We start from the raw sequence: 12,680 nt of genomic DNA, 5'->3' as shown, positions 1-12,680 counted from the left end.
CAACTTTTACCCATCTACTTAACAAGGTCAACTGAGAGAACAAGAGCTGGCAGTTGGGAGAAAAGCTGGAAAAGGGCGCAGAGACACTGAGCAGACGGTGAGAGTAATAACACCAAGATGCAAGAGGCACACTAACCCTGAAGATGACTGTGTTAGTTGTCCTTTATGTTAGCCAAGCAGTTTCAGGGTGAAATTCAGGAACAAAGAAAGGAAGAAGAGCCCACCCATCCCACTCCACCCATCCAAAAACTACCACAGTTCCCAATATAACTGAGCTCCTCTGTAGTCAATCAAAGAGCTTTCTAGAGCTCTGAGGGCAAACACCACACTCTGCAAATAAGGAAGGGCTACTTACCCAAAAATGTCTTAACACTGCACTTGAGCATACGACACCACTGAATGACAAGATCTACTCCCTCGGCAGGAAAAGGGCTGCCTGGATCAAGCTCTTGAACTTGCTCTACTACACGCTCAGGCCCATGGAAGGAGGCATCTGCCAGAGCTACCAGCTCTAGTCCTGCCAGGCTCCAAGTGAGCAGTGCCCGGCGCATAGGTGTGTTGCCATAGAGACGACGGGAGCGCTGAATGTAGATTTCAATGTTTTTATGTTCCAAAGAGGCATAGAGCTCCTCAATTTTACGGGCTGGCAATAACTCCCCGTGTTGCTTCCGAAGGGCAGCCACCTTGGCATCCAGCAGCTGCAGCCTTTTGGCACTCTCCTTACTTTCATCCTTCATCAGTTCATAGTTATCACGAAGTTTCACCTCAAAGACGTCATCCAGGAAAACCCATGAGAAGTGCTGAACCTTCAAGAGTAGATCAGGTGGGAGTGGGGCAGGGCTTGGAGAAGCCTGAGCATGAGTTCCTCGATGCAGCCCCTTCAGCCATTTCTGAACTCCCACAGCCTCATCCAGAGTTCGAGAGAAATCATACTGATAAGGAAACTCCACTGAGACTGAGCCCAGGGACAGGAGCCAAACACGGTTCCGGAGGGTCTGCAGCCCAGGGAAAGGGTTCCGGTGCAGGATCATCTCCTCCAGTTCAGGCAGCAGCTGTACCTCCATCTCCTTGAAGTGGAAGATGCTATTGCCATCAAAGCCAGCAGCCAGCTCTGGGCAGTAGGCCTGCAGTGAACCCCCATGCCGGCTCAGCGACACGCTCTCCGCAGTCAGGGTAATGAACTTGTCCTCAGCTACAAAAGCTGTCAGCTTGGCTGTGCTCACCTCTAGCGTCAGGTTTAGTAGCCGCTTTGGCGGAGATGGCTCAGGGAGAAGGCCTTCGGGTTCAGACACAGTCACTGGAGGCTCTAGTGCAAGGAGTGGAGCAGACTCGGGAAACAGAGTGGCTCTTAGTAGGTCTCGGCAATGCAGGGTAGCCAGGATGTGCTGGTATAGGGACATGTGATCTGGGGGGCTCCAAAGTAAGGTGAGCCCTGTACCACACTGAACCTTCAGGGAGCAAGAGAAGGGATCTGTCAATTACAATGTCCCAAAACAGGAGAGAAGGCTGGGATTATTATTATACATGCACACCTGGGTCAAGAACCATCTCCACTCAGAACCATTTCCTGAGCAGCTACATCAATTGCTCCCTTGCCTTGTTCCCCTTAGTATGAATATACTGAGCTAACAGTTCTTATTTATATGTCAGAGCACTTACAACACTTTTGAGTTCCCAACTGGATTCTAGATTGTCCGAGAGTATAGGCCGTGTGTGTTGATTCTTTAATATCTACCATAGGATATGCAGTATATACAGCACATACTTAATACGTCATTTGGCTTTTTGTTTCTGTGATTATCTTTCTATAATAGCCACACTCTGTATAATAACCACTGCAACAATCAATTTAAAAATGTTTTATGCTGGGACGCCTGGGTGGCTCAGTTGTTAAGCGTCTGCCTTCGGCTCAGGTCATGATCCCGGGGTCCTGAGATCGAGCCCCACATCGGGCTCCCTGCTCAGTGGGGAGTCTACTTCTCCCTCTGCCCCTCACCCCACTCATGCTCTCTCACTCTTTATCTCAAATAAATAAATAAAATCTTTAAAAAAAAATGTTTCATGCAATGATTGCATCTTGACTTAATTTTTTTTAAAGATTTTATTTATTCATTTTAGGGGGGAGAGAGAGTGTGTGGGGGTGGGGATGGGCAGAGGGAGAGGGAGAGGGAGAAAATATGTGAAGAAGAGTTCACACTGAGCACAGAGCCTGACATGGGGCTCGATCCCACAACTGCGAGATCACAACCTGAGCAGAAACCAAGAATCAGACACTCAACCAACGGAGCCACCCAGGCGCCCCTTGACTTAATTCTTAAAAAGTATAAAAAGGACTGACCACACAAGTCAATACAGCAACTAACTTATATGAAAGTATGCCTCAAAGAAAGGAGTCCTTGTAAGCTTAAAAAACAAAGTCAATTCTGAATAGTTAAGCAGAGAAAATTTAAATTCCAGAAGAGAAAAATGCCTTTGAGTTCCAGCCTCTGAAAAGGCAACTCCTCCTTCCAAAGGAAGCTGAAGTCTGACAATTAGAAAGATATACCACTCCCTTCCTAAGAGTGTTCCATATTCACCTGATATCCTGGGGAGGAAGATCTTGGAAAGCCTCTTAAAACTTGCCGGTGCCTCCATCTTCAGATCCCTTCCAACCTTTTATTTTTTTAAAGACTCTATTTTTAAGGTGTCTCTACACCCAACGTGGGGCTCAAACTTACAACCCCAAGATCAAGAGTCACATACTCCACCAATTGAGCCAGCCAGGCACCCCTCCCTTCCAGCTTTTTAATGAGCTGAGTACTTCAGCGAAATAACACCAGATCATGATCTTTAAAAAAAAGTCCCTTATTTTTCAGAGATATGCAGAAATATTTACAGCTGAAATTATATGTCCTGGTATATGTCTGCTTCAAAATAATCCGGAAGCGGGCAGCAGGGCAACTGGTGGGTATACAGCTGAAATAAGTTGGTCATAAGTGGTAATTACTGAAGCTGGGTATGGATGTATACAAGTTCATATATTCTCTCTAGTTCTGTGTACATTTTACATTCCATAATAAAGAGTTAAAAATGTACAGAAAAAACCAGGACAAAAAGAATAATACAAGGTGTCATATTTCTCACAGATGAGTTTCACAACAGACTCAGAAGACTGGGAAATGCTCTTCAGCCTAGAGAAAAACCAACCTGACTCCACCTCCCCATAGAAGCATTACCTCCAGAGAGCGGATGCTGCTGTGATAGGTGATGGAGAGCATGGAGAGGCTGAGCACGGGAGTGGGGATGTCAGGAGCCTTGCAGCAGGGCTGCATCTTCTCTGTGACTGACTTCACCAGGGCAAGCACAAGTCCCTGGACACCCACAGTGGAGGTTTCAGCACTTCCCAGGACAGTCAGCGTGTCCAGTCGGACCTCGGAAGCACCTAACATCCAGAAACCACGTAGCATTGGTTCTCAGCTCTCAAACGGCAACTTCAGCCTTCACTCTCCTTTCTTACTCATTCCCTTCACTCTAGTTTTATTCCCTATACCTCCCTAAGTTCATTCCTCATGTTTCAGGGAAATTTTTCCTTTCCTATCTTACCATACCTAAATCTGGAAAAGCCAAAGAAGCTTCCTAACTCCTACAAAGTGCCCAGAGATATATCAGTTACTCTCCAGAACTGAACACATAAGGAAATAAAAAACTACGCATATCTCAATTTCTAGATCAACTATCAAGGCTTTTTTTTTTTTAAATAAATCTTGCCTAATACTTAGTATCTTCTATTAGCCTTTAAGAACTATCAAGAAACCCAACAGTTATGTAAGACCTTCCAGCATCTCATGCCTTTAATTTAGAAAAAGGCCAAATAATCACCTTCATTAAATGAGAAGGAGCAGACTGAACCAGCATAATCTGCTTAGATTACAAACTACTCACTTAGGTATAGACTCCCTGTTCCACTTACCAACCAGGGCAGAAAGCGTGAACAAGTTCATGTCCTCCACCTTCAAGTCCACCTTCCACAGTAATGACACAGATTCCCCAAATGAAGATTCTCTAGTGAAAGCTGACTTCCCAGATTGTGTGTCCATCAAGGATAAAATGCGAGAGAGACATTGGGCACAGGTATCTGATGCTTCTACCTGCAGTCCACGGATGGTACAATCAAGAAAGAGGGTATCCGACTGGGTGCTAGACAGGCCCAAAGGCTGGTTATAGCTACCCTAGAAAAGGAGAGCCCCATTAGGAACATGCAGAACACACAGTTCTGTAACACCCTGATGCATCACCTTCTGCCAAAAAGGTGATCCGTGCTCGAAAGCATGGCAGGAAAAGGAAATTGTATGGCCCCTGTTCCCCAAAGTCCCCACCTACCTGTAGCGTTAAGGAGTCCAGGACAAGTGCCTCACCCCAAACATGCATATTGGGTGGGTGGGGTGCCCGCTGAATGTGGGAGTCACTGCCCACCCGCCAGCAGAGATGGTCCACAGTTAGGACACCCCGCTGATGGATACTTTGTGGCCTCAAGTGCTGGTAATCTGAACAAAGAAGGGAGGAGAGAGTTCTATGGAGCCACTGTAGCCATCAATTGGGCCTGGCTTCACTTATTCCTTTTCCATCCTGTAGTCTTACCTAGAGAGATGGAATTGAATCCCAAGGCAAAGGGTGGTGTATCACCAAGCTGAATGGAAACGTTGACATTGGAGATGGAGGTGCTAAAGATGATAGGAGCCAGGATTTGGGGGAAGGTTCTGCACAGGGACAAGACATCATTGTTTGATAAGGAAAGAACTGCGGCTTCCTGTTATGGAAAAGATACCTGAAGCTCTCAAAAGTCAGGGTGAGTTTTGTTGTGATTCTTAGGATGGAATGCAACTAGAAAATAAAAGACCGAACTCATAAGTTTGCTATTCCCAATGGTAAACTGCAAGAACGCAAGAAAGATACTAAGTTGAACCATATGAAATTGCCATTTCATAGGTCAAATATAAATGTCAAATATGAATATCAGTATATCACATGATTCAACCTAATACAACCAAGGAGAAAGATTTTATTTGTCAGAGAAAGAGAGAGAGAGAAAGCACACAAGCAGGGGAAGCGGCAGGCAGAAGGAGAAGCAGGCTCCCCACTGAGCAGGGAGCCCAATGCGGGACTCAATCCCAGCACCCTGGGATCATGGCTTGAGCCGAAGGCAGACACTTAACCAACTGAGCCACCCAGGTGTCCCTGCTTCCAAGCCATTAACCTTAAGTTCTCTATGCAACACAATGCAGAGAGAGATGACACTGTCGACAGAACATATCACCTTATAATCTTAGGCAGACAAGATTGTGGATCATTTAAATTCAGTGACGCAATTGTTTATTTTGTATAATAAGGCACTGTGCTGAGCACTGAAGACATAAAAACAAAAAGGACTTCATCCTACTGTCAAAGAATCTAGTTTAATGCGGAAAATATATAAAACAGAAGTGCTATCAGGGCACCTGGGTGGCTCAGTAAGTTAAGCGTCCAACTCCAGCTCAGGTCATGATCTCAGGGTGATGGGATCAAGCCCCTGCTTGGGATTCTCTCACTCCCTCTCCTTCTGCCCCTCCCCCCACTGCTCCCACGCTTGCTCTCTTTCTCAAAAAATAAAAATAAATGAAACAGAATTGCTATTGAACTAATCAAATACGTATTTAACACAACATGCCACTTTAAAGATTTTATTTATTTGAGAGAGAGAAAGAGCATGAGAGCGGGGAGGGTCAGAGGAAGCAGCAGACTCCCTGCTGAGCAGGGAGCCCAACGTGGGACTCAATCCCGGGACTCCAGGATCATGAGCTGAGCGGAAGGCAGTCATTTAACCAACTGAGCCACCCAGGCGCCCCATACAGTATGCCACTTTAGATCAAAAGAATCTGGGCGCCTGGGTGGCTCAGCTGTTGAGCATCTGCCTTCGGCTCAAGTCATGATCCCAGGGTCCTGGGATCGAGTCCCACATCGGGCTCCTTGCTCGACAGGAAGCCTGCTTCTCCCTCTCCCACTCCCCCTGCTTGTGTTCCTGCTCTCACTATCTCTCTCTCTCTGTCAAATAAATAAATATATAAAATCTTTAAAAACAAAAACAAAAAAAACAACAAAAAAAGGAATCTGAGATCCCCCTGATAAGATGGTGGCTAAAAAAGATGACACTGACCTTTTCTTTTTTTGCTTAAAACCAGATGAACTAGACTCTTGGATCTCCAGCGCTAGGAGGTGCAGCCACTGAGCGAATTCCTGGTGCCGGTAATGAACGATACACGTGTTCAAGACCACGGAGGCCGAGAAGTCAATGGTGGTCACCTGGAAATGACACCAGAACTGCGGGGTCGGGTTTTAGCTCAGTAGCTCACAATGCAATGATACAGGGAGAGAGCAGAGAAAGGAATGAGTCTTGGGATCACAGTCAACACACCTGCACACTAGCCTTGAGGGAGTTGAGACAGACAATGCGCTGGCGGCTCTGGGACAGCAACAACCCATCTGTGAGGGCAAGAGCAGATCAGAGAAGAACACTGGGGAAAACAACAGGTAAAACTAGGAGAGGGTCAGAGACAGGCAAGCAGATGAATAGACTGTTAACAAAACTCATGAGTTGGGGCTTTTTTCTCTCAGTATGTTCCCTTCTTCCCATCCCCAGCTACACTGATATTAAGAAGGCCAACTGGGACATGGGGGAAAGGGAGGGTCTAGTCCTCTCGGTACCAACATCCCCCCTCAGGAACCTTTCAGTAGGACTTCAGTGCTCATCTGTGCCATATCAGAGTTTGCTGTGAAGCTTCGAAGAGGCAGCTGATCCTCATCACGGTGGTACAGGAAATGTAGCAGCTTCAGCGTCCAATTCAGGTGCCTGGACCAGAGACAGACTCTGGCTCAGAAATACATGGAATGTTGTTCTCACTCCCTTTATCCCCACAGACAAACTCAGTGCAGTGCAGCTACTAGGCTGGTTATAGAGACCCCAGCACATTGATCACCTCTTTTGACTATTCATGGACAGCACCACACTTGTGATCTCCATTTTCACCTTGACCTGATCTGGCAGCTGCTGAAGGAGGTACAGGCCAGGCAGAGTTGGCTCAGCCAAGTTCTCTGTCACCTCTGAAAACATGAATGAATTACACAAGAGCCATCAATCCTTAACACACTCAAGTCTCCCAAAATGCCCCATCCTCTTTGGCCAAATCTTCCCACCTAAGTAGGCTAACCAAAGGCCCAATCCTAGGCCACAAGGCAAATATCCCAGAGATCCAGGCACCCGCTGTACTTCCTTCCCCGGAATTTAAAAAACAGTATGGGGAGCAGGTTGATATAATGCAAAGAATATGGACTTCAGGGCAAAATAATTTACACCCCATTTTTACAAATGACTAGCTCTATGACCTCAGTCAAGTCACCTATCTGCTCTTCTTGGCTTCAGTTTTCTCATTTGTGATATGCTGAGAATTTAGTGAGAGACAATACAGAAAACTCATACTACAAATCTAATTCACGATAATTACCTACTAAATGTTAGTTCTTTCCCTCACCACAAGTAAACGCCCTATTTCTTTTAGCTATCCTTGGCGTCAAAGGTCATGCTGAATAACAAATCACACCTAAATTGAGACCACTATTTGTATGTAATTCCAGAATAATCAGAGAACAGCGCAGCCAAGAAGCTTACTGACCAGGGCTTTACCTGGACAAGGAACAGGTTTGGGTGCCAGGCTTGGGCCCGGGCGTAGCAGCTGACTATGGAAAAGGCCCTCGTGCAGTTCCGCATGGAGTGTCCACATATCCACAGAGATCGCCTTCAGTTGCCGACTGCTGATGCCCACCTCTACATACAACTTTAGGGCCAGTGAGAGCTCCGCAAGGCAGGTATCCTCCTGCAAGGAGGATAAGCCTCTAAGGCGTTAAGATATAGGGAGTCTAGGAGTTTGGGGTCAAAATGCAGTGGTCTAGAACACCACCTTGAGAGAACCCCCCCATAAGAATACAGAATCTAGAATGTAAGCTCCTTCATATCTTACACCCAGAAGGACACAAGGCATCTAAATGACCACAGCATACTCACCAACTGGCCACTCTTTAGAACTTTGCTGTTGATCTGATTTAGGCTCACCTCACATTTCAGCCTGGGAAAGGAAAAAAATTAAGAGCACTTGGAGCCTTTCCTCACCATTTAACTTCAGTCAAGCTTTACTGGCTAAAAGGAACAAGGCAAAGAGAAGTGCCTAATCTTAGCCTCTCCTCAAATTGCTACAGAATGAGAACTTGACACCTTTATAAAACCCTGACATCCACCCGCGCTGAAACAACTATAAGGCAAGAATGGGACTACCAGACCCTCTTTTACCCAGTGATTACCTTTTCCCATCACTATCCAAAAGAAAGCTGCTTTCTCTGATCTGAATGTGCCACAAAGACTCAGAAGTAGCCACCTTGAGAACCATGATGTTTATAGAATCTACATGAATGGAGAAGAGCTAGAAAGAAGCAGCAAAAATAGTCATTAATATCAAGGCACTGCCTTTCCTTTCCAGTAGAGAAAGAATAAGAAGCAGCTCTTGATATTATATTCCCAAAACAGTAGAAAAATCCACCCATCACTCTACAGCCAGCCATCCCTACTACAGTCCAGGAAAGTGGGAGAAGTATCTCACCTGACAGAAGATCTTCAGTAAGGAAGGACTGAACGACAGTTCCTTTTGATGCACCCCAGTGCTCTGGGAGAATGGGGCAAACAGGCCAGAAACCTTCTGTAGGTCCGTTCTGATACGCACTTCTCCAAAGCACAATGCCACATAGCGTCTGCCCAGAAGAGAGACCTCACTGCCGTCAGGTCCAGCCCTTCCCTAGCAGTCTCCTCCCCTCCCCAACATTCACTCTCTCATCCTCCCTAAAAATGTAGCTCAAATCAAGGACAACAGTCTCATAATAGTTATCAATATATGTCTCACAAAATAATAGCTTCCAGGCTAACCGGGAGACATCAGCAAAACCCCAGTCCCCTCCTTGGGCTGTGAGGCCTCTGCAAAATGTCATTCTGCAAACCCCAACCCCAAAATATTCCCCAAGGGAAGAGTGAGAATGTAGGGTACTCACGGCAGATCATGGCTAAGGAGTTTGCTGGAAATCCAGAGGCTATCAATTTCCTAAAACAGTGTGGAAAAGAGCTTTGTACGCTAGCTTCTAGGTAAGCCATGAGCAGCTTGACAGCCAGGAAAGGTTCTAAGAAGAGGAGGAAGTGCTATAGCCTTTCCACTAAATATTCTCTACTCCATTTCCACCAACTTCTCTCCTCAGCACTATATCCTGCTCCTCACAATGACATTGGTTGAACTTGCTCAGTATTTCTCTTTTATGGATATGTTACTATTTCTCCTTTTAAATTAGAACAGTAAGCTCTTCTATTTCCTGTTATCTTTTTTTCTGTGCTTAGTTCTGTATCTTTCTTATTGCACCCTGAACACTCTGTGCCTTATAAGCATTTTTAACTCAACAACTTGCATCAATCCCAGTGTTTCCAAACTAACTCTAAAATCATCTTGGCAAAGAGGTGACAAGGCTAGGCTAACGAGGAAAGCCACCCAGAATTTTAGGAAAAAAAAGAAATAAAAAGTTAAAATTTAGCTGAGTCCACCCCACACACATACCTAGGGAGTTCCCCAAGACTCACCACTGTTTGCTGGTGCTGCTGAAACTTAAGGCTGACATTCTGGATCCAAAAAAAGGACCCAATCTTTAGCTCTGCCTGCAGCTTCCGCTGACACCACTTGGTGGCCAACCGGACCACAAACCACCTGCAGAAAAATCCCTGTGAGTTCATAGGACCCTCTCTCAATTTTGGCTTTCCTCACCCCTTCCTGGTCCTAGAAGGCCTTGCAAAAAGGTTATGTCCTAAAGCTTGATCTTCTGGGCAACTCTCCGGTTTCCTAAACAACACTCTGTCACATACACTCAGCCATAAAGATCAAGACCCTAGCCCTGGAGTGTCCCCTCCACCCAAATGAAATCAGACAAACTACAGTCCACCTCCTAAATTGGGGACAAAGAAAGCAATCCTTCCAATCCTTAGGAACCCCAGATTAAGAAAGAAGAGGCCCGAAGGGGAGTCGAAATACAGGCAGCCGTGTCAGACGTGCCATCACACACTCCCCCACAGGGTCTCTTTCTCCGCCCTCCAGACAGGTGTCAGCAAGAAGGCACCGTGGGTTCACACCGGGCTGGCTCAAATGCGGCTCTCCCCTGGGTTGCCAGACCTGTTCCGGCTCCTAGGGCGAGGCTGCAGGTGCCCTCTGCGCTCGGTGAAAGGGACACTCAGGGGCGAAAGGACGGGGAAAGGGAGGCCACTGAGCCGGGCCCCTCTTCACACACACACCTATTCAGCTCCCAGCCTCAGCATCTCCTCAGGCCTCGCCCGCTCCCTCAGTGTCCCCTACTCCCAGCTTCTCGGTGCCAGATCGGACCGTACGCCCCCGCTCAAGCCAGCCGCGCGCCCCCTCCGCGGCCCCTCTCGGGCCCTCCCTCTCCGCCGCCCGCGCACCTTCCCCTCCAGCCCCCTTCCCCTCCCGCGCGCCTTTCCAGCGCGCGCCCCCCTCCTCAGTCTCTCTTCCTTCCCCAGCCCCTGCCCGCTGTAGCCGGGATCCCCTCACCGGCCTAAGAGGGCGCTGAGGGCAACCAAAAGCAAGGCCAACAGCGCGGAGAACAGGGGCATTCCGGCCCCGGCCCGGGCTGGCTCCGGCCCCCGCCCTGCCGGGGCCCCCCCCGTACGCCGGCTCCGCTCTGCGCCGCCGCGGGCCGACCAGCCGCACGCGCAGGAAGGGCGCTGGACAAGGAAGCGTTGGCGCGCGTACACCCCGCCCCCCGCAGCCCGCCAGCCAGCCAGCTGTCTCCCTGCTCCACTCCTCCCCGCGCCAGCGATCCGGCAGGGCCGACCGACGGCCTGCGCGAAGTACAGGCGTGGCTCCAGAAGAGACGGGGCGCGGGGGCGAAGGGGGGCGGACCTCGCGCCGACACTCACGCCCCGCCCCTGGACCCACCCTTCCGCACCCGGAAATGCGGAGCCTGGGGCTTGCAGGAGACCTGAGTCTGAGCCCGTCTCCAGGCTGGCAACAGACTTGGCTGTCTCATTTCAGTGGCGGAGCTCCACTTTCAAAGCACTTTTCCAGGGTGGTTACAGAGTCCGCTTGGCCACTTAGGGTCCGGACTGAGGGTACTGAGGAAGTTTTACCCCTAGGTCATACGAAGTAGCTGTCCTATCTTACTCAAAGCCTCGCCTTAAAACCCCTGAGGAGGGCGCCTGGGTGGCTCAGTTGGTTAAGCGACTGCTTTCGTTCGGCTCAGGTCATGATCCTGGAGTCCTGGGATCGAGTCCCGCATCGGGCTCCCTGCTCGGCAGGGAGTCCTCTTTGCCCTCTGACCCTATCCCCTCTCATGTGTTCTCTCTCATTCTCTCTCTCTCAAAATAAATAAATAAAATCTTAAAAAAAAAAAAAAATCCCTGAGGAAAGGAAGAATTTAAAGACGTCAGTTAAAATTCATACCTCATTCCACCCACAGAGGAATGAGTTTTTCATTCATTTTACTGTTTGAATACTGTTCTAGTCAATTAATATGTACTGACCTACTGTGTGAGCAACGCAATTTTCTGGACACTTCGTTGGACAAGTTTTCAGTTTCTACTGTGTACAGCACAATTTGGGCACTGAGCTGAGGGGATACTACAGAAATAGAGAATATTGTTCTTACCTCTCAACAACAAATAGTTTATCTTGGAAGCAAACATAATTGCAGGAAATAGATAATTAAGGATCAACTTTATTTTGCCTGTTTCCTTCTCTGTGAAATAAGGAAACTGGACAAAAATCCCAACTCTAATACAGTGATGCTAATACAAGCTAAACAAGTTCTGAGGATTTGAAAATAAGTACTCATATCCCTTTGCTCTTACATCCTAATCTCCACAAATGTCCTTCAAGATTTTACTTGGAAACTCTTTTCCACTCCTTCAGAAAAGCACCATTTCAATTTTCACATTGGGTTGCCCATAGTTTTTACCCCTCCAACTGGTTTCCTTCCTTATCTAGTCCTCTTGTTAGTCATTTCACATCTCCCCAAAGACTCCGTTTGTTTCAAATTCATACTTCTCTCTCAAGCATTATAATATGCTTGCTCCTAGCAAGGTAGGTTCTGTCTGTGAACCCTCAGGGAAGGGCCAACAACTCAGTTAAAACTCTGTTCAAGCCAAGTCGGGGTACCTTGCAACACACCTCTCTATCCATATTCATCTTGTCCAATCTGTTCCCTTTACCCAGCTGATTCCTATCACTTCCTTTCTTCTCCCCAGACTGTTTCCAGCCTATTCCCAGTATTTCAATAACCTGAATTGTTGATTTTATCATTTGTCTACTTCTTTCTGGAAAGATCTCAAATGATCAATGCAACTGAAGTGGAAAGAGACCAAGTCTCTAATGTCATGGGCTATGTCTGGCACAGACCCAGTATGCCCAAATGTTTCACATTAAGTCCCTCTCTAAAGCAAAGGATGGGGGAGGTGGAAATTATTGTTTCTAAAAATAAAAAGTCCTGCTAGTCAATGAAATTCCAGCAGATGGCAGACACCTCTGTTCACCACTACCATGCTCAGAGGACCTAGGAGCAAACTTTCTGGAATTGACCAG

General features: G+C 47.4%; 1 protein-coding gene and 1 long non-coding RNA gene across 15 annotated transcripts in view; one reads left to right on the top strand and one right to left on the bottom strand.

Annotated features, from left to right (window-relative positions):
- The window catches only part of LOC123854321 (uncharacterized), a 31,993-nt gene extending 28,730 nt beyond the window's left edge, over positions 1-3,263 (top strand). For 2 of the 3 annotated variants that reach the window (XR_010408590.1, XR_010408593.1), the window contains one exon: positions 3,126-3,226. This is a non-coding gene — a long non-coding RNA (uncharacterized LOC123854321). Of the gene's footprint in view, positions 1-3,125 lie in introns of all 3 variants that reach the window. The other variant, XR_010408592.1, reaches the window with a different exon arrangement.
- Positions 1-10,809, bottom strand: part of BLTP2 (bridge-like lipid transfer protein family member 2) — a 31,042-nt gene extending 20,233 nt beyond the window's left edge. For 9 of the 12 annotated variants that reach the window (XM_064582916.1, XM_064582917.1, XM_064582918.1 and 6 more), the window contains exons 1-16: positions 10,653-10,809; positions 9,677-9,800; positions 9,103-9,152; positions 8,661-8,808; positions 8,365-8,483; positions 8,072-8,132; positions 7,694-7,883; positions 6,990-7,113; positions 6,738-6,862; positions 6,428-6,495; positions 6,170-6,315; positions 4,618-4,736; positions 4,360-4,523; positions 3,950-4,208; positions 3,216-3,421; positions 356-1,448 (exon numbers count right to left, since the gene is read on the bottom strand). In XM_064582916.1, coding sequence (XP_064438986.1) covers positions 356-1,448; positions 3,216-3,421; positions 3,950-4,208; positions 4,360-4,523; positions 4,618-4,736; positions 6,170-6,315; positions 6,428-6,495; positions 6,738-6,862; positions 6,990-7,113; positions 7,694-7,883; positions 8,072-8,132; positions 8,365-8,483; positions 8,661-8,808; positions 9,103-9,152; positions 9,677-9,800; positions 10,653-10,714 — 3,058 coding nt within the window. In that variant the 5' untranslated portion in view covers positions 10,715-10,809. The other 3 variants (XM_064582919.1, XM_064582921.1, XM_064582925.1) reach the window with 3 other exon arrangements.
- Between the last annotated feature and the right edge of the window lie 1,871 nt (positions 10,810-12,680).

The sequence above is a fragment of the Mirounga angustirostris genome, unplaced genomic scaffold (assembly GCF_029215605.1).
Source record: "Mirounga angustirostris isolate CCGP_5_RB_7025 unplaced genomic scaffold, mMirAng1.0.hap1 SCAF_17, whole genome shotgun sequence".
Classification (NCBI taxonomy): domain Eukaryota; kingdom Metazoa; phylum Chordata; class Mammalia; order Carnivora; family Phocidae; genus Mirounga; species Mirounga angustirostris.
This window is presented reverse-complemented; position numbering and strand designations above follow the sequence as displayed.